Source organism: Ambystoma mexicanum, chromosome 6p, assembly GCF_040938575.1.
Source record: "Ambystoma mexicanum isolate Mex_15411 chromosome 6p, UKY_AmexF1_1, whole genome shotgun sequence".
NCBI lineage: Eukaryota > Metazoa > Chordata > Amphibia > Caudata > Ambystomatidae > Ambystoma > Ambystoma mexicanum.
This window is the reverse complement of record NC_090935.1, coordinates 547,044,914-547,067,338: the sequence shown is the minus strand read 5'-3', so window position 1 is coordinate 547,067,338 and position 22,425 is coordinate 547,044,914. Positions and strand designations below refer to the sequence as shown.

At 41.0% G+C, this 22,425-nt stretch overlaps 1 protein-coding gene across 1 annotated transcript in view; it reads left to right on the top strand.

Moving 5' to 3' along the window:
- The window catches only part of ADAMTS6 (ADAM metallopeptidase with thrombospondin type 1 motif 6), a 2,426,739-nt gene that overhangs the window by 948,228 nt on the left and 1,456,086 nt on the right, over window positions 1–22,425 (top strand). The window contains exon 8 of the mRNA XM_069627350.1: window positions 19,057–19,100. Within this exon, the coding sequence (XP_069483451.1) occupies window positions 19,057–19,100 (44 nt within the window). The remainder of the gene's footprint in view (window positions 1–19,056; window positions 19,101–22,425) is intronic.

Genomic DNA, 22,425 nt, shown 5'->3' with positions numbered 1-22,425 from the left:
ATGTCCTGATAATGATGGACAACACAGTGGCCATGCACTACCTCAACAAAAGAGGTGGCGTAGGATCACTTTCACTGTGCTGAGAGGCAATGCAGCTCTGGTTCTGGGCAATACAAGAAGGAATCTCTCTATCAGCAGTTCACCTAGCTGGAGAGCTGAACACGGCGGCGGACGCTCTGAGCAGGCAGAGCACAGTATCCCACAAATGGGAACTAGCTCTGGAAGTCCTTCAAGAGATCTTCGCCCTTTGGGGAACCCCTCAAGTGGATCTGTTTGCGACCGGTGCCAACCGGAAGTGCGAACTGTACTGCTCAAGGGAATTTCCCCCAAGAGGAGCCCTAGGGAACACGTTCATAGTGGACTGGGTATTTCCACTCCTTTACCCGTTTCCTCCAGTCCCTGTGATTCCTCATGTAATCAGGAGGTTGAGAAAGTTCAGGAAAACCATGATCCTAATTGCCATGGATTGGGCCAGGAGGACGTGGTACCCAGACCTTCTGGACATGTCCACCTGCCCTCCAATGCGTCTTCCACAAAGAGACGATCTTCTCTCTCAAGAGGATGGCCGGGTTCTCCATCCAGAGGTCAAGACACTCAGCCTTCACGCATGGTTTCTGAGAGGCTAAGATATAAGGATTGGGACCTCCCGGATGGCGTAATGGAGATTTTGCTTTCGGCCAGAAGGCCAACATCAAATTCCCTGTATCAGTGTTGTTGGAACAAGTTCAGTAACTGGTGCAGGGATAAGAATGTCGATCCATTTCTTTGTAATACTCCAACAATGCTTTCTTTTCTCTTACACTTAGCCAATTTGGGGCTCCAAGTTGGTACTATAAAAGGTTACTTGGCAGCGCTATCTATCTTTAAGCGCTCCTCAGAAGAGGTGTCCTATTTTAAAATGCCTTTAGTCATTCAATTCTTCAAAGGGCTGACAAATGTATACCCTCCGACACCTTTTCAGGTGCCCATCTGGGATTTAAATCTACTCTTAAAATTTCTCATGTGTGCTCCTTTCGAACCTTTACATTCTTGTCCATTAATACTGCTCACCCTTAAGACAATTCTGTTAGTGGCTATAACATCAGCCCTCAGGGTAAGTGAGTTGCACGCACTGTCTTGTAAGCCTCCTCACACCATTTTCCATAGGGACAAGGTTATTCTAAAAGTCAAACCATCTTTCTTGCCTAAAATAGTGTCTGATTTTCATCTGTCACAAAAAAATTGTCTTACCTTCCTTTTATCCTCCACCTCACACTAGTAAGGATGAGGAAAGGTTGCATAGACTGAACCCAAAAAGGGCTCTCAGTTTCTATATTTCCAGATTGGCAAATCTCCGACAGTGTGACCAACTATCCATTGTGTATACTGGGCACAAATTGGGCCTTGCAGGATCTAAACAAACTCTATCCATATGGATAATTCTAGCAATCTCTGAATGATATAAACAAGGTGGGAAATAGCCTCCAGATGAATTAAGGGCTCATTCAACCAGAGGAATGGCAACTTCCACGGCTCTTCAGAGGGGCGTCCCGGTGCAGGATACTTGTGCTGCGGCCACCTGGTCGTCAGTGCACACCTTTATAAAGCATTACTGCTTGGACTCTACTTCATATCAAGGAGGACTATTCGCAAAGGCTGTCCTTCGTTCAGTCCATAATAAAATTGTCTAGTACTCCCACCTCCTAAATTACCACTGCTATGGGAGTCTATCATAAAATGAGGAATATGTGGGAGGACATAATCGATTCGAAGAACAAGTTACTTGCCAACTGAAACATTCTTTCGATTGGATGTTCCTCCGACATATTCCTCATTGACCCTCCCAACCTACCCCTCCGTACCGTTTATGCCAGTTGCACTCTATCTTCCTTAAGAGCCTGAGGACTTAAAACCTTATCAGCTGATGCGAACATGAACACCGTAAAAACAGAACTGAGGTAAGGGGCGCTGCTCGAGCCCTTTATACAGCGGATGACGTTGACGCTCGACAGCGGCCCTCGAGGGACTTTGACTCCACGGTCTTGAACACAGCACCCCCTGGTGAAAAAGAAATTCCGAGGCAGCAGAGCTGGGATATGAATGTGATGAGATGAAGAATACGTGGGAGGAAGATCCAATCGAAAGAACGTTACAGTTGTTAAGTAATTTGTTCTTCTGGGTGTGTCATTTCTGCTTCATGTGACATCACCAGTCTTCTCTTTCATTCATCTTTACACTTCTTCCGGGATTTCTCCTAAGAGGCCGTCCGCTCTCCGAGGATACATGAGGAAAGGTTTTCTCAATGGATACCTTGTTTCAAAGGCTTTTCGTGTTATGGGCATCATTACTGGTGTTTGACATGTCGCAATTTCCTCTTCCCAACATGTAGGCAAAACAGGGGTGGGACTTCCTGTAGAGGCACTTGTATCCTCCTCTAAACTTACGTCACATAACATTCAGAACTAACTCTAAAATTGATTGTTATGAGATGTAAATGTTGTATATATACCAACTGTAAAAGTGCTCCTGTACATATAGAAACCTCATATAAAAGTCAAAACTGATTTAAATGTAGGTTTTCATGCATATAAAAGGCATCTAGGACAAGTGTATTTTATGACTTTATGCACCATACACTCAAATCCCAAACACGTATACGTCTAATGACACACACTCTTAAGACACACACTTTTATGCCAGAAACTCCTATCACAAACCCTCGAACGATACACAATTTATACAAACATGCTCCTACAGCACATGCCCCTACGGCACATGCTCCCATACACATACTCTTATCAAACACACTCCTATAACACATTCTCCTATAACACATTCTCTTATAACACACACTACTACAGCACATGCGCCTATGACACACAATCCTATGACACATGCTCTTACAACACAAAAAGCTATGACACATACACCTATGCCACGTGCTGTTATGTAACATGCTCTTATGTTGCACACACATTTACACTATATGCTCTTACAGCACGCTCAATAATCACATAACCATAAACAAATGACAATTATTTGTGGTAAATACAATTTTACAAAAGAGTTAAGGTTAAATGAACAAAAACATGAAGTCTACAAACATCAGAAATATTAACAGTAAAGTAACAGCATAATAAACTTTATCAATACATTTTAAAAATATAAAAATAAGCTAGCATGGTACCTTAACTCGCCCACACATTTAGAAGCATACAATATTACCATTAAATGGACGCAACTTCACACATAAAAACAAGTATTTGTATAAAAGGTAAAATCATTCAAGAGTACAATAAATGCAGACCTATAATAAATGTAAAAAAGAAGTATACAATATGTTTGTAATACAAAATGACTATATAATAACAAACTTAAGCTAAAATGTACACAAGCATAATTCCTCCAAACAATTGCAATAAAAACAACTATAATTAAATAAACATAAGCATTCAAGGGTCATGCGCTACATATACAACAATATCAATTGACAAGATACATGTCATCATTGTAAATATTTATATTTTATTAAACAATAAATAATACATTATAAAATGAACGCATACACTAAAGAACTAAAAAAGTATTACAATATCATATACAGTAAAAGCTTAGTAATATTTACCTCTATATATAACAATATATACACAACATTTATAGTCATTGCACTTTGCGTAAAAATGCAAACATGTAATATGTGTGCTAAATTAAATTCAGTAAATAATGCAAACTGTAAATACCAGCAAAAGCAGCACAAATTTAATACACATTGAAAACATGTATACATAAAAACGGTTTAACATTTTTATTAAAAACAAACAAATATTCACACAACACATTGCATAATTTTCACTATAAAGCATTCTAGAGCAAAAAGAAAATATTGCAAAACAAAAACAGGCTAAGTTAAGGTTACCATGATAATTAATTTTAATATTTTATTTATTGATAAAGGGTATTATGTTGTTACCGTAACGTTATTATTTCTGATATTTGTAGACTTAATGTTTTTGTTGGTTTAACCTTAACTCTTTCGTAAAAATATATTTTTTCAAATGATATATATTCACTCTAACACTCTCCAAAACTGGTTCGGGTCACACTCATAGCGTGCAGAAATAGGCACTAAGCAAGACTGAGTAAAGTCAAGTAAAAATATCTTTAGAAAGGACAAATAATCCCAAAATTCACGGGATAAAAAGCAAGATCTTCCCTAGACTGTTGTATAACTTTTCTAAAAATGAAAAAATAGATACTCTTGTTAGGGATATAGTCTGTGTGAGGGGTCAACGACTGGTGGCATTATTTACATTTCAGGACCCCTAGTAGTTTTGAGTCCTACCTTTTGATAGCCCAATTGCAATTTGTTGTGCAATTGCTTTCTGATGACAAAACCCCTGAGCAGTTCGGGAAGGATGTCAGGGAACATCATGTAATCACTTTAGGGAAACGATTGTGGAAAAGTGCCAATGGGTGGGTTGGGTGCGTGAACCCCTACCCTCCAAACATCCGCTGAGTAGGGACACTGACTCTTGGGGAAGTCAGGTAGAAGGCACCCAGCTGAGTAGGAAATGAAGAGATAAGTGGTTTGGGGAGAACTTTTTGAGGATGGCCGGCTGAGACCTTGTGCAACCCTTCTGATGCCTTTGGGATATGGAAAGGGCATTTTCTTTTCTATGCGTGCCTAATGAGCAGGACACGTAAGTCTTGGACTATATTACCAGAAGTACCCACTGTCAACCTGCTATTAAAAGGCCTTTATGCTCTTGGAGACAGGGGCCGTCCGATCTCTATGATTTATAGAATTTTGCTTGATAAAAGGAACCAGAGGGGACCAGTGCTAAAAGTCATGGAGGTCTAGGAACGGGACCTGGGGATAACGGTTGAAGATGAACAGTGGTAAAAGATTTGCAATTATATGAATATTGTATCTCGAAATGCCTGTTTCAGACTTATCCAATATAATGTCCTACATTGGATCTATTTAACGCCACTGATAATGCATATTGCTATGTCCTGGTACAACCCCAATGGCCCCAGAAAAGCACATTGGCTAAGAGATATCATCAGGTGTGCTAGTGTTGAACTGGCGACCCTGTTCAGAATTGAATCCATGTTAGCAAAAGTGGCTGTTTCGCATAGGCTGAAATCGGCATAGCAGTTGGACTGTTTGCTTTACCCCTCCGATGATCGACTACGTGAAGCAATGAAATACAAAAAGGACAGATACATTTTAAATCGTCACATGATCCAGGCTGGAGGGTAGTCTAGAATTAGGGTGGATGATCTTCTTTCTTCTGAAGCACAAGACCTGACATGTGGTTGGGTGTTGAGGATGGAGGAGGAGGGGACGGTCAGGTGTTTAGTTGTTAGAGTCGTTATTTTTTCAATTTCATTTTGCATTTTTTCTTATTACTGTTATTTGAAAGCGACATTGACATGTGATGCTGTGGATGCTATGTTAAAGCCAATAAAGATTTTTTTTAAATGCACATTAAAGTTAAAGTTGACCATTCCATAAAGCATACTACAGTCTCTCTCATTAGTTGGAATACAAGAGGGTTCCGACATCTTGTAAATAATCCCAACATGGGCATGGAGAATATTGATGTAATCATGCTTCAAGAAACTTGGCTCACTGACATGCCACTTTGGGATAATTATGATCTATATCTCAATCCTGCTCAAAAAGCTAAATTTGGAAGACCAACGTCCGGCCTACTTATCGCTATAAGACAAAACCTCGCTTTTTACATCTGAACATTGGCTCTCTCCGAACCCATTTTTACAAGCGATAAGACTTAAAGATGGCAGCATTTTGCACGCCCTGATAAATATATATTGGAATCCTGTAGGTATATCTGACTTTTGCTTCATGAGAGATTTGAATTGCTTAATGGATTTCATATGCACTGACAAAACGATAATGTATGTAATTTTAGCAGGTGATCTCAACTTGCATTGTTTTGGAATATCTAAAAACACTACTATACTGGCCTTATGGACTTATTTTGTTGAGACTCGAAATCCTCAAATGTTAAATGGCACTTTTATAGATAACATCCCTCTACATCCTACATGGCATAGAGGTATGACCTTAGCTATTATTGATTATGTTTATGTTAATCAGGCATTCATCACAGAAATTACCAAGTTTTGTACCATTCCAACAATTTTAAGAGAACATGATATCTTGTGCACGAATTGGAACATCATAGACACTGTGAATGAATTGCAAACTTAATGCTCAACAAATCTTTTATCAATGAATGCAGGGTGTAATAGATTGTGGTGGTCTGAAACATCTTTGAAACGATTTAATCAATTCTATGCGATGGAACTACATAAAGCCAATAAGGGTCAATACCAGGAAATTATATACCATGATCTGATGCAAATGTTTCAAACTAAAACAACAAAACATAAACCAGCTAGAAAGTCGAATTTACATGTATTTAACAAAGGCATTCAAACGGCCAAAAAAAAGTACCGATCAATGAAACACCAGATCTTGAAAATGCCAATAAAAGCTAGAGGTGCACTGCTAACCAAACTCAAAAGAAGACATAAGAACTGGTTAAGAAATCAAAAAGCAGTTGTATATCAAAATGATGGTTCTACAATGCTAAGCACCAGAGCTGGGAAAAATACAGCCCAGATTTGGGCAATAATAAATTAATCAACAACAGGACACCAGACAGTAATACAACCAAATAATGTATCAGAACAGGTGTGGGTTAAGCACCATTAAAATTGTACTCAGCCCCACAAAATCCTAGTTCAAAAATTGCAGCTGTGGTGGATGATAGTCTTTCTCATCTTTGACAAGGAAGATTCTACTACATAAATAAGGCTAGTATCTCGAGGGCCCCTGGGCCTGATCGACTGTCAAATTTCACTTTGAAGCAATACCCTGAAATCTGGACCAATATACTATGTAACATGTTCAATAACATTAACACGTCTCAAATTATTCCCCAGTCATGGAAACACTCAATTATCCTTCCATTCTATAAGAAAGGCAACAGGACAGACCCAGCTAGCTACAGGCCCAACGCCCTATTAGATGCACCAGGCAATATTTTTAGTTGCATGGTTCTTAGGGATCTTAATATCTGGGCCTCTAATCAACAGAAAAGAGATCCATTTCAAGCAGGATTTGTGTCTGGTTTAGGAACCTCGCCAAACATAATTACCTTAAATATGATAAGATCTAATTGTGCTGCCCGGAATCAGCCACTGTACTTGGCATTTATTGATTTCCGGGTGGCCTTCGACTCTGTTGACCGTGAACTGCTGTATAAAAAACTAGCACCGAATGAATGTCCATCTTCACTGCTTTCCATAATCAAACAATTGCATACAGATACAACGTTGCAGGTTAGACTAACAATAGAAGTCTTACTCTCTGCTTCAATCTCTACAGGGCGAGACCTTAAACAAGGCTGCATTTTAGCCTAATTTTTGTTTAATCAGTTTATTTTAGACTTAGGTGAATTGTTTTCCACTATTACAACTGATGCACCAAAATTGAGGGCACAATGCGTAGCCTGGAGTTTATATGCAGACGACTTATTCTTATTATCAAGAACACCCAGTGGGTTGCAGAATTTATTAGACACATTTTCTGTATATTCAAAAATAAACAATCTTATCATCAATTTGGAAAAAACCCAGGTTCTTACATGTTGTACAAGCAATAAAATTCTTGGCAAGAAATTTAAATGGCATCTACAGGACATTGAGTTTATGAATGTACCTGAATACAAATATTTAGGAATGATCATGTATAATACATTGTCTAATATCTGCTTATATAACATTGTTGAATTGTAAAGTACAAACTTTGAAATCCCAGGCAACCATACTAATGACTAAATATGGTAAGTTTTCATATCATCATGTCATTACTTTTTATCAGGCGAAAGTGGTCCCTATTTTATTGTATGGTGCTGAAACTGAAACTGTGATAAAATCAAAGACATCGGATTTATATGAATCGCAATTCTGGAAGTCAGTGCTAAAATGACCACTCTGCACAACGCTTCCTGTAATCAGACTTTAACTAGGGCTGCTCTCACTCTTTATCCAATTAGTATGGAAAATGTGCAGTTTTTTTTGGAAATGCTTACTGGGTCTTAAAAACAATAGCAGTTTAAGTGCTGTTGCATATTATCTTGCTACTTCAAATAATTCTTTCCCATACAAGTGGAGAAATTGTGTTTTGGATGCTTTATCTGATGCTTCCATAACCCTGGAAACTCTATTGACAAACCCAAATCGTGCTAAGTTGAAACTGTACCAATATGATTGGATCTGTAATAGAGTAAAATGTTTCACTTATAAAGACTTTACCACCCAATTGTTCGGCTTCAAAAAATTCCAAAATATGTCAGACTATTTAGTGAAGTTTCCCTCACCATACATAAGACAGCAATATTTGCGATTTAGATTTAATCTACTATAAACAACAAAAATCATGTCTAGAAGAGGTTTAATATTGAATGATCTAAATCGCTGTCGGTTCTGTCATGATAATCAAGATTGTGAAACTTTGCAGCATCTGATTGTGAGTTGTCCAGCTTTAAACCTGATAAGATACACTTATTTTAGTAAACTGTTATGTCTTTATACCCCAATGAACGATGATGAAATCTGGTTTAGGATATTTACAAGTAAGAGACTAGGAATGAGAGTTGCAATAATACATTTTCTGGATCACATTTTGTCAGTTGATAATGAGGAACTTATATAGTATGTTGAATGATGTTTTGACGTGGAATGCTATGTATTGGAATGTTAATGAGATGTGGTTTAATGTTTTTGATCTACAATTTAAACCACACTGTGTGGATGTACTTTGAGAGCAAACTACTATGACATGAATATTCTGCAAATGTTTAAATGATCTGTATAATTGTATTCATTTTGTAATTGTAAATAATTGAAATAATTGGTTATTATGGATTTTAATGCAGTATTTGAAAGGTTGATTTAATCAACCAATCAAATAAAAAAAATAAAAAAATTGACTTTAATGTCAGCTTTCATATGTATATGAGATGTCCAATGCATTGTCAGAAGAAATGCACACTGGATATACAAATTCTATATGCACACGTGGAAAATGGCCAACTTGTATAGGTATATTAATGTATAGTATCACCACATTATTTCGCCTAAAAAATGCTGAACATAAAAATGGCGAATTTCGAAGTGCACATATCCACGCAAATTATATACATGGGGTAATAAATAATATAAGGGAAGTATGAGAGGGGGTTCAACAAAGGTAGCAGGCGCCCCTCTCTCGGATGAACAAGGCATGATAACCTGTTCAGTGGTTGTTAACCACATTGAGAGTTCGCAGCCATCTGCTTTTTGCTCACTGTTCCTTTCACAGATGGGAAATATCCATTTGCATATCAGTCTTTGTCCCGCCCACATGGGCAGTCCAGCACCGAAATGCTATGGCAATTCCTCTCTGAACAAGAGTACCACCAGCAAGTACCTTGTTGGGCATCATCAGTGAGGTGAAGCTGAGCCTCTCTTAGCACAGTGAGCAGGGAGTCCACGTCTGGTTGCCCCCAGGTAACCTAGGGTGACCAACCCCAAGTTCCTTCAAAGAATTCAACAAAGGTAGCAGGCACCCCTCTCTCGGAAGAACAAGGCATGATAACCTGTATGAGTATGACAGGGGGATTGAATTGCGGTGACTTGGGCGGGAAAAAAGAAAAATCTCATTTCCGTGTTCACAATTCTTTTTCGTAGTAATCACACAGATCCTGAACATACCCCTATGTCCCATAACATTCGGAACTAACTATGAAGTTGATTGTTATGAGATGTAAATTGTGTATATATATAAACTGTAAAAGTGCTATATGCCTCTTGCACGTTAAGAAAACCTCATATAAAAGTCAAACCTGATTTAAATGTACGTTTTCATGCATATAAAAGGCATCTTGGACATGTGCATTTTATGACTTTATACCAAACAATCATTTTTTTTAAGTCACTCACACAGCCTGCCGGCTTTGAGGCGCTGTTACAGGAATTGTTTTTGTTTTTTAGTTGCATAATTGTTTTTTTTTCTTAGTTGCGTATTTATAACGTGCTTAAATACCCAGAGGTTACGAAGCACAGACCCAGGATTCGAACCTGTGTTGCTTCGTGGTGTCTTGCTTCCAAGGCAAACACATTGCCGCTGAGCTATCCTCCCGAGACTTGTTCTACTTATGCACCATACACCCATATGCCAAACACTTATACACCAAGCACTCATACTCCTTACACCACAGAGTCTAACAACACACACTCTTATGACACAAACGTTTACGACAGATACTCCTATCACAAACCCTCCAACAATGCACAATTTTTATAATCATGCTCCTACAACAGATGCCCCTACAGCACATGCTCCCATACACACACTCTTATCACACACTCCAATAATACATGCTCTTATAACAAATGCTACTACAACACATGCTCCTCTGACATACAATCTTACAACACATGCTCTTACAACACAAAAACGTACAACACACGCGCTTGTGACACATACACTTATGTCTCTGTGTCTGGAGTTTGGATGGGGCTGCAGACAATTAAAAAATACATATATTTTTGAATCTATGTATATGTTTATTTATGTAAGAGTTTGTCTGTATGGGTCTGAGTCATATGTAGTATGTGAATATAGTGTATATTTTATGGGTGAAACACCTGTGAAGACCTGCTCTCAAACCTCAACTCCAACTCTCCTTCTGTTCTCATTCTCTGTGATCTGTTCTGTGCCTTTTCCTCATCAATCATGCCACCCTCTTAAATCATCTCTGTGATACCCTGGGCATCACGGACTGGGCACTGGCTTGGTTGACCTCTTTCCTTTTGAAACGGCCCTCCATGGTCCTTTTGTCTCCTCTCACTCTCTACTTGCAGCGTTCCCCAGGGCTCTATCCTCTCACTGTGGCTTTTCAACATTTACCTTGCATCTTTTGCCTACTTAATCTCCATGTGCTCTCCTCATGTCACACAACTCTCCTTTAAGTTTCCCTCCTCTACCTCCTTTCCTTCCTGACTGTCTGAATGCTATTCAGGCATGGTGTGCTGCTAATGATCTCTGTCTAAATGTCGTTAAGACTGAGATCCTTTTCATTGGAACTTTTGCCCCTTCCTTTAACCCTTAATTGCTGGCCCCTCCCATCACCCTCTTGTAAGGCAAAAATCAAGGGTGTCATCTTCAACTCCTCTCTCTACTTCTCACCTCATATCGCTGACCTTGCCAAGAAGGCCAACTTTCAGCTTCATCTCCTCAGAGGCATTCTCCCTTTCCTCACCTTCCCCAAGAAACTCAGTGTCTCCAAGCTCTGTTTCACTCTAGGCTGGACTACTGCAACAGCCTCTTCCTCAATCTGCCTCTCCTCCATCCGTCCTCTTCAACAAATCCAGACTAGGACTTCAAGACTTATCCTTGACCTCAAGCCCAGGGACTGCATCTCTCCAGCCCTAAAATCTCCCCACTGGCTCCCTGTGGTTGCAAGGATCAAATTCATGGCCCTCTGCATTATCCACAAGGCGTTCTGGGACCTGGGACCATGCTACTTCCAACTTTCTCTCCCTAAATACCTCCCTGCTAGAGTCCTTCAATCCTCTAGCTCTCACTCTCTGCAGGTCAATTGTTTCTCCATGCAAATAGTGAGGGGTAGTGGGGGCGGGTAGATCTCTTTCTTCAGCAAATGCTTCCCTCTGGAATGGCCTCCCTGCTCCTCTCAGACTTGAGCAGATCTTCTTAAGTTCCAGAAGCTTCTCAAGACTTTCCTCTTCTCCTCCTCCTTCTCTCTCTCCCTCGCTAACACCCCCCCCCGCTGCTACGACTGGCTGTCTGGTCCCTTCTGAGTCATACAGGGGCCTGACCCTCCTGTGAACAGTTTTCTGCAGTACCCCATAACCAGCACATGCCCTTTGGCACCCTTCTCCAACTAGACCGAAAACCAAAAATGTTAAATAAAAAATAAACGAAAATGGTTCTCGACTGTTCACATATTGCTTAAAGAAAAAAATCATACTATGAGCCGCCCTACAAGATCTTGCCCCCCCACCCTGTGACTGCACCATACAACTAAATATGCCCAATGCACCGACCCTTTATTGAGTTCCACCCTGGGACTTTTCACACTGCGCCTGCTTCTCTCATTTAATGCAAGCAGCGCAACATTCAATGACCTCCGAACCCCCGATGTCACCCACCACGTCATCCTTGATGTCACCATGTTACTTACACAATTGGCATGTGCAACCCCCTTTGCAGCGTTGTATTTGGACTTTTACAACAGTATTATGGGCAAAGCCAATATGCTGATTAGTGTTATTTTGTGGTGAGGCTTATCTTTTGTGCAGGTAGTGTGCACTTGTTTTCTTGCAGTTAGCATAACATTTGTACAGGTATTATAGCCAAATCCAACAGGATGAGAGCTCTTAGGTGGGGGATGGGATTCATTGGTGCAAGAAGCTTGCACATTTTTTAACAGTGTGTATACAATTTGTACTAGTATTATGGTCAAAGCCAATATGATGTGTGTTCTACTCGGGTGGGGGGATGTCTTTGGGTCAGGTAGCATGAACATATTTTCTTACAGTGGGTGTAACATTTGTACTGGTGTTATGGGCAGAGCCAACATGATGAGTGTTCTTACGTAGGGGTGGTATTCAATGGAGCAGGCAAGTGGATTCGTACAGTGGGCATAACAATTTTACCGGTATCATGGACAAAGTCAATGTGACAATTGTTCGTACATGGCCAGACAGGTCTACATTTGTGCAACTACTATTGGCGTGTTTTCTTACAGTGGCATGGCATTTTCTCTGGCTTTACAAGCAAACCCAACGAAAGTATGTTCCTATCTTTGGATACAGGCATGTATTGGTATAGCCAGCATGCATATGGTGGCATATAATAATATTGTTACTGGCAATATAGGCAAACCACATATGAGTATGTTCTGTGTGAATACTGGCATATATTGGTGCAGACATTATAGACATGTATGGGCACAGCTAGCATGAAAATGTTTATGTACACTGACATAATACTGATATATAGTGTGGGTAAAGGCAACATGAAACGGTGTTGGACAATGCTCGGAATGTGCTCCTTTGTACTGTTGGTGTCTTGAGATCTATTGGATTTTTTTTGTATTCGTTACCCAACAAAACCAATTCTAAAATAGTGTCACTTTTGGTATCCAGTAATTCCATCGAATCCGAAAGCCTCGAAAAAATGATTTTTTTGTTGGTAAAGGTTTTTTTTTTAATTAAAATGGGTTTTATGGGCAGTGGTGGTCGAAGTGAGCGGGAGCGGTTGGATGGGCAGTGGTGGTCGAAGTGAGCGGGAGCGGTTGGGAGCGGTGCTCCTCTACTTTTTTTAATTAGGTTTTACGGCTCCTGTACTTTTATTTTAAAAAGAAACCATTCTGGAACGGTTTCGTTTTAAAATAACAGTGTAGGAAGAAGTTAGAACTTGCTCTTTCAGTGCACTACACTGAACGTTCCCTTAAACAGCAGGTGCATGTGTTTGGGGGTTTGTATTGTGTGTGGGAGGTGGTGTGGTGATGGGATTTGTGGGGAGTGGGTGCCGGCTAGCAGGGAACATAGTTCCACTACTTCTTTTTGTACACTTCGACCACCTTTTAAGGGGTAAAAAACCGAAGTTGGGGGGAACCCCATTACAAAAATGCATTTTTTCGATGCATTTATTTCGAGGCTTTTGCATTCAATGTTTTGGATGTCAAAGCTATCACTAGGAACCTCATTTCTTATCCAATTTTGTACAGAAAGTGTGGTAAAATTCACATTTTTACCCAATATTTTAAAACATTTATTGGGGGAGAGCCACCATTGATTTGGTTCAGGTTCCCTCTCTGCACTCAGTCCCTCATACATTGTCATGGTAAATGTTTAAGCCCCTGTAATAATAATTAATCAGCTAGAACTGCTTTGGGGCAATCTTACCCTGAAGGAGTTAAGGTCTCCATGGGCATGTTTGGTATTTGCGTCTTTGATGAGGACTCATGAAGAAAATGTCATCTGGGTTAGGAAGAAGCAAAAATACTCAAGAGACCTGCACCAGAAGTGTGAGATGGAACTTTTCGTCTCACAGAACCTCAGTCCTGATAGTAATAACTTCAAGTTTTGTGTTTTCATCAATGCATTTGATCAATTGCTGCAGTCTGCAAATACATTTATAGCTTTCTTTTGTCAGTGTGACTACAAGTGTTATAGCAACTGCGTACCCACGTTCGTCTCCTCTTTTAGAACCGGGGGAACATTTATTTATTTATTTATTTCCCACTTATCCAGAGCCTTTTTTCAGTAAATGTGGCAGTTCATTCCTTGTTTTAACATGGGCTGAGTTTTCTCGTGAGACAGTCAAATGATTGTCTGAAGGTCCACGTGACATTAACGGTCTGCACATACATACTGTCATCTCCACATGAAATCTTTCCATGCACTCACAGATTTGTATAATTTACAAGCAAAAATCTTCTCAGCATTTCTTTCTGCTTCCTCAGTAAGTAAGCCCTAGTTTATAACATTCCACGTGCATTACCGGTCTAACCCCAGCCCCCACTGTCTTGCTCCCTGTGGTCATTTAGAGCTGGTCCTCTCCTACACACTGTATTCGTAGGAAATCATTGAACTAGGTCTGCTTCATTGGTTCCCTTCTGATCTAGGATAAAGAGCATCCCTCCGCCCACCACTAAAGCTGGCCTTGATAGGGTGACCAGATTTTCCCAACAAAAAAACAGGAAGGAGTAAAGTGAAGGGAGTGGGGAGAGGTTTAAACTGTGACAATGCATCTGTGCCCTAAGCATACTAAATGCAACGGAGCTCACAAGCAGTCTTGTTGGTTAACTCAATGTATTCCCAGCTGCACTTGACCATATTCCCAAAAGAGGGAGTTTAAATGAAAAATAATCTTGGAAAGGGAGACAGATTTGCCAAAACCTAGACATCTGGTTGCCTGAGGCATGAACAGCCTTAGACTTGCCAAAACGTGGGCGTCTAGTTGCCCGAGCCTTGGACAGGCTTGGTTTGTTGTACAGTAAGATGAATGACCAGAAATGAAAGGGGCACATTGTGCCACCCAGGAGTCGTCTGTGCATGTTTGATTCGAAGTCCAGTGGTGTTATAGCAGATATCATATAAAATCAATTCTATGGTAATAAAAAAAAACTTTCTTCAGTGTGCCTCACTTTTCTCTCCCTGTGTTCCTGTGCTGCCGTCTTCCGTGATTATTTTTCTCTATGCTTAGCCTTTTTCATTTTGGATATTAGGTGGTGCTGCGAGTGCTGCCTATAAGCCGAATCTATTGGCATGGGAAATTAAAATAGTAGAAAGATGGAATGTGAGGCTGGTACACATTCTGTGGGTGTTGTTTGGATTTTTCAATTCATTCATAGACCACCCATGGCCGTGGTAGTCCCTAGGGCCATTCCCACCTACTACCTGCCTCTTCCTGCTCAAAATACACACCATGTTGTTCTCTTTGAGCTAGGTCTGTGCTTTTAAGAGTACAGCAATGTTATTTCTAAGCAGTCTTCTGAAAGGTTTTGGCTTAATTGCAGCTGTAGACCAGCTCCTGGTAGAAGAAAATGGCTTAAGTAAATGTGCCTTTGGTCACCTTATTTATAAGCAATGCACGGGCCCGTGCATCTTTACCTTGCAATGGATTCTTGTTAAAAAATAATCATTGACAAAGCCAACAGTTTTGTCTCTATACAGTTTTGGCTCTTGTATAGACATTAGATGGGCATTTGATAGACACTGCCATTATATGCCCAGGTGCTAACACCATTTGCAAGCTTTTGTCATCTTTTGGCCATGAAGCACAATTATGGCAGTTCTTGGAAAATGGCCATCGAATGTTTACAAAAAAGCCAAAACTGTTGGCTTTGCCACATTTTTTTTTATTTCTTATCCTTTTTTCATGGGAGAATGGAGGCTTTTTTCTAAGGGTATCTTTGATGAAGGTACTTTTACAAGTCATTCTTATTCAAGAGGTGCTTTTGCTTTAAGGTGTTTTCAGAAGGATATTTTCAGGTTAGCGTAAAACTAGCGTACCAATGTAGAACACACATTGGTATACCAAAATATATAAACATAAGGATTTAGAGAATGGCAGGAATTGCACTAGAATACTCATACTAATTATCAAAAAAGTAGGCCGGTAGGGTGCAGAAGGTGCAAAATAGGGTGCAGACAGTGTGATGCAGGGGCACAATTCTCTATTTTATATATTTTGCAGGTTCTGAGTTTGAATGCAGTGTCTGATTGAGATTGTGAGGGCTTTGTTGCTATTGAGGCAGTCTCAGGAACCCATTGTCAAGAAACAGATAAGTAGCTAAACTACAGCACCAGGGCATGAGTGCACCAGATCAGGCACAGAACACAATCTATGAGGGGGGACCTTTTTTTGCCTTATGGCGAGAAGTGTTGGCAAAATAACTGCCCAGCATGCGAAAGAAAGGGAAAATGAGAGGAGCAGGAGAGCAAGGAGGTCCCACTAGTGGTGGCTTCCTGTATGGAAAGTCACAGTTTAAGAAAGATGGGGTTGTTGTTATGTTATATGCCCAATGCTTCAAAGATTTGGCAGAAGCCTAACTATTCAGAAGACAAAAATGGGTTTCAGATTTCCGGTGGTATTATCTCAATTGGCTGAAATTCACCTTACAGAATATATTTTGTTAGAAAATAAACGTCAAAAAATGAACATATTGAAAATGATTAGTATGAATAATCAGAAGTTCGGAAAAAAACAATGTTTCACTCTAACACCAGTCCACTACTGTACTTCCCCGCCTCTTAATCCTTACCTTCAGGCCACAATTCATCTTCTTGCTCCTTTATACACTGCCAGTTCCATAAAAATGCTGAAATGCTAATTGTTGTAACACTATCACACTTATGATTTAGAAAAAAAAGTATTTAAATACACAATTACAAATCATAAATAGGTGTAATTGTTAATCTTGATGAATGTCCATGTCTGATCTGGTAACTGCAGTAGTAATTTGAGAAAATGTGTTATTTGAGTTAAAAAGTAAAAGATTAACTACTTTGCCTTGCAGTTTCTGCTTATAGGTAAATGTACTCAAATCAAAAACATTGCCTATTTACCAATGAAATGTAGTTGCTATATAGGGTGGGGTGGGTACAGGTAGGAGTATATGTATTTGTATATTGGGATGAGGAGACATTGAAGAAAACAATTGAAAAAAGGAAGGACCTTTTTATTGGGTGTGTGGATCTTTCAGCCCCTTAATGTTAATTAGTTCAATGCTCGAACACTAGAGTCCTAATCTGTACTTCTATGCCACTACTATCATTTTCTGTCAAAAGAGATTCAATCAGTTAATTTCTGTCCCAAAATGTTGTCCAACTGAAGCAGATGTGCCTCCTATTGATTTGCAATGTGCCTCTCCCTTTAAAGCACATGTATGCCTACTGCTACCACATTGGTAACGGGTAGGCTTGGGCTCATTTGCATAAACTGGTTTCCCTTCTGTAATGGCTCAGACAAGCCGTACATTGCGAACAATACTTCCTGAGGGGTTCCCAGCCACTTTGCATGCTTGACTTAAGGGTTTCCTTCGCATATTTCCTTTTCTGTTGAGTTTCCTTAAGAGGAGTGATTATGCCAGTTGTGGAACCTGGACCACTGTGCAAAGAGCCTCAAGGAAGCTACATCTCACTGATGGAGCCTCAGGATGTCAAGCACATTGGGGCTCACTTGTTCTCTTGGTTCCATCCCATAACCACCGAACACAAAACCTCCCTGTACTTTAATTTTGACACAGTATCTTCATACCATGATATTGATATGGAAAGCGCTTGCTAAACACAATATTAAGCACTGCCCACATTTTCTACAGTTGGGCTGATTTATTATTGTGACTCCAGCTCTGGCATTTTTTGGTACAGGTGCTTGATGATGTCATTAGCTGAATTTGTCATGTCAATATTATGCTCCGAGGCATTCAGTGACAATGGGGGTCATAACGACCCGGGCATAAAGGGATACCGGGCACCGGTAATGGCACCGGTGGCGGTAATCCCTTTGCGCCCTATTCCGAGGTCCCTTTGCGGGTCCTTCCTTAACGCCTGGTTTTAGCAGGCGTTAAGGACGGGAGCCGCAAAGGGACTTCAGAGCTAATAACGGTACCGTAATTTACGGTACCGTTATTAGCACCCTCCCCATTCACATTGAGCTCTATGGGGGCTCAAATGGGAATAGGGATTGACATTTTCAATGGGGATTTACCGGTCCCGCAAAGGTCGGACAAGACCGGTAAGTCCCCATTGAACCACGGCGGACACGGTACCAGTAATGGTGCTAGTCATGGAGCTAATAGCTAATAGCGCCATGACTAGCACCAACCTTGGAATGAGGCCCAATATTTCTTGTACGAGTCTTCTATCTGTTATGATATGGGTCGATTTTCTATGAAGAAAATGATGATTGCATAAGGTTATTCTGTGGGGAGTCGTCACGGGATAATATTTGCTATAAAACCACCATGGACCCCAATCACCCCAGTAAGTTGCGATGAATCCGTGTAGTATAATGATCAGATAGGAGGCGTTCTGTCCATCCAGCAGTAAATGTTGGGATCTGAACCGTTTTGTATATCTTTGACCCTTTCCAAAGTGTCGGACAGGTTGTATGATTGTAAAGTTGTTGGAATTCAGCAGAAGCTCGCCAGCCGCGACGCTCCTGTGACGCAGCTTCGCGTCTCAATACCAAGGGCTGCCCTCTGAAGCCCGTCATTACAAAGGTGCACTTTGACCTTCCTCCTCTCGCTGGCATGTGTCCCGCTGGACCGAGGCCAGGACCTGTGAGTGAACAGGAGCCTGGGCTGAGCGTGGCAGTTCTCCAGCTGTCTTCTCATAACTACACTGATTACAGTGAGACAACGTGAGCCACAGCGCAGAGCTGTGAGCAGATACACTGAAAGAAAGTCACACCTTCGAAGCTCTTACCAGCTTTGTCTTCTTTCTTCTTTTCCTCAGGTATGACATCTGCACTTACAAAAACAAACCCTGCGGAACGCTGGGTAAGTTGAAAACGCAATGTTTCCGAAATGCATTTAATTTTTGCGCAGTTTTCTTCTGACCTATTCCCCTTTCCCATTGGCGCAGGTAAGTTTAACTTCTAATTACTCAGTGGTGCAGTTAAGTATAACCTTTGTTAACTTGTACGCTTTTCTGGGTCACCACAAGTTGAAAGGGACGCGAACTGCTGCTTGGTGTTTGTTTTATGGCAGTTGCTTCCACATATACAACAGAAATGTGTCAAGCAATAACAGGAAGAAGCTTGCTGCTTTTTTTTTTCCGCCGCATCTCCAGAGTTGGCTTGACAAATGCTGGGCTCCAACAAGGCACATATTAAGGTGATCTATCTACCTGCTGGCTTGTAAATTCTGAGGGCGCTGAACCAGCTTCCCAAAACGTTCTGTTTCTCCAACCCAGAGAGACAAAACATCTTGGAGGAGAAACTCTTCGTGGGCAGGAGGTACTCTTGTCCCACTCCAACTCCATGCACACTTCAAGTGTTGTAAAGGTTTTAAGACCGTAACATTCCCATCAAGTGTTTGATTTGAACCCTGTCTGATCACTACATTGATGTTTGTCCATCGCCCCACTTACTTAAACCCTCCCTCTACTGATCCCCACCAAAAGCGCCCTGAGGCAGATGTCTGACAGAGTGCTTTACTAAAACAATACATAAAACTGAAAATGTAAGGCATGAACATTTGTGTGTATTGACAGCCAAGAGGCAACAGAAAGTGCCCTTTTATGCTATGTTACAGTGATTTAGGAGGCGGATGCTTCCCACAGAATTGGGTCACTGCCCCAAAACTGCTAAGCTCGGGAATCAGCAGTCGAACTTTGTGTTGCTTTCCTGAATTCTTGGTGGTTTTCCAAAGCGTTGATTTATACCAAAAAGACTCATTAGCCTGGGTTCTTTAAATATGGGAAGATTGAGGGGCCATCTCTGTGCCAATCATTAGAAAGGAATATTGGGACTGCTCCAATATAAAGCCCAGCAAGCAATATTGTGTCTAGAGTTGTGCTCTTCCTGGGCTCTGAGCTGAGGAGGCGTTTAAAGAAAGGGGTAATGTTGGAACACCTCTAACCGTGAGTAGGGGGGTGTGAGCAGCTGCACTCTGCACTTCTAAATGGTATCTATGCTTTATATAAGGCAGATTTAGTAGAGACTCTTACAGTTTTAACCGAGTGGATAAAGTGTCATGGATGATGGCAGGGAGATGGCATAATAATGCCTCGGTCTGGGGTTGGGTCAAATGTGTGCAAGTATTATAAATAGTAAGACCTAGAAACCTTCAGAATAATCCTCCAACCACCTGCTGTGGTCTTTACCTGTGTGAGTCATTTGCAACATTAAATGGAAGTGTAAAAGCAAGGCTTATTGCTTTTACGCCGCCATTTAACACCACGCCCCATTTTTCTGCTCATTCAAGGCCTATGAGGGCAGCAAAGCGGAGTCTGCATCTCAGTGGCCGAAGTGTAAAATACAAAAGTAGTGTAACTATGTTCCCCTGCCTCACCCCTTCTTCCCCTGCACCAGTGCCACCGCCCGGACTCCCCAGCAACCCCATACTCAACCCCCCACAATGCAAATACCATACCTTCCCATTCTCCACTGCACCCCACTCTCCTGTGTTTACAACAGTACTATTAAGAGGATAACACAACGAAAGATAATGCAGCATTATATAACCACCTTTAGTCATTGTTTCCCACAGCAAGCAGCTTTAAGCAGCCTCCCCCTTCCAATCGCCCATCATTCCCACCTCTTTAGAGACATGCCTAGGGCTGTAGCCACACACCCCTGCCCATGATCTGTACAGACACTATTTCTGCAGCAATCGATGATTAATTGCAGAAGGCACATAATGCAGATAACGGGGCTTTGAGACTGATTGACAACGAACATTATGTCCCAGGCACTCTATACAAAGGAACAACAGCACAGCAGCACCTGCAAGATAGCTTTGCATGGTGTAACAATATATTTGGGCACCACCCTTAACATGGGGAGTTCCTTCCCCCAATTAAGCTGCCACACATCTGTTATTTTTTATTCAGCTAGCCCTGTCTATGACTCATATCGAGCCACGTGAATCCCTAGCCCCTGTGCTACCAATGAGCCAAGAACCAGGCCGGGGTACAGAGATAATATGCATTTATAAAATAATAGGTTCCTTGAATATTTGCACTGAATGATTACACACGCCGACTTCTCTGTGGCGCAAAGCTTCAATACAAAAATCTGTTTTGGGTCTCAGGTACAAGAAACAGAGGCCAAAAAAGCAGTTAATCCCTCCTGTTCCCGAACCCCTTTATGTCAAAATTTAAACAATACCATGGAACATTACCAGCTCATGAGCTTTAGTATTTCTTGATAAGGTTTAGATTCAAAACAACTGCAACATTTGTATGTGTTCAAAAGGACATTCACACATGCAGCTCTTTGTATATTTAGTTTCCCTCCACACTCGAAAATGCTAGCAGTTTTGAAATCACAACATACTTTTGATACTACTTTGGATTGATAGAACCCTCCTTCCTTCTTCACCCCAAAGCAATACAAACTCTTTTTTCTATCAGTGTCACTTTCTCACTCTCAGGAAAGCATGTGCATTTTTCAATTACGAATTAAACTTTGTTGCATTTAGCAAGGCATTTCTATACCGGGCACAAAAAAGAAAAAAAAACTTCAGTAACATGTAGCATCCCTCTGCTCAAAGGCTAGGTCGTTTTTAGACAAGGACGCCTGCTCCCTTGAGGCAAATCTGGGTTTGACAAGGGAAATAGGTGTACCCAATTACTTTAAATGACTATAACTTGAATTAGAGCTTGGAAAGAGGGTGGAGGTTTCAAACTCACCTGAGCTCCTACTGCGCCTATCTATATGGGAGTTAATGAAATTATTATTCAGTAAAATACGCTAGGGACTTACTCAGTTTGCCCCCCCTCCACTACTAAGGGGAAGAGATTAAGTCAAGCGGATCCCCCACACACTTGGTTTTGTTTGACAAGCGACTTACAATCTCTGTTTTTGTTGCTCAGGAAAGTCAGCAGGAATCCTATTAAAGGGACAGGAACATCAGATTCCATCATCAGTCAGGGATTCGCTCTGCACCATTTGTTTGCAGTTTTTGAAATTTTGTTAGGCCCTCTGGCCCTGGATTGCCCTCTCATTCTCCGGGTTCCCTTCCGCATCCATTCCCCCTGCTTCTCCCACCTCCCATGCTGCCCCCTCTCCTGATTCGTTCACCATTCTGATTGGCCCTCTGGCCATGTGTCCCGTGTCTCCCTGCCTGCTTCCCATTTCCGTGGCGCTGCAGGCACGGT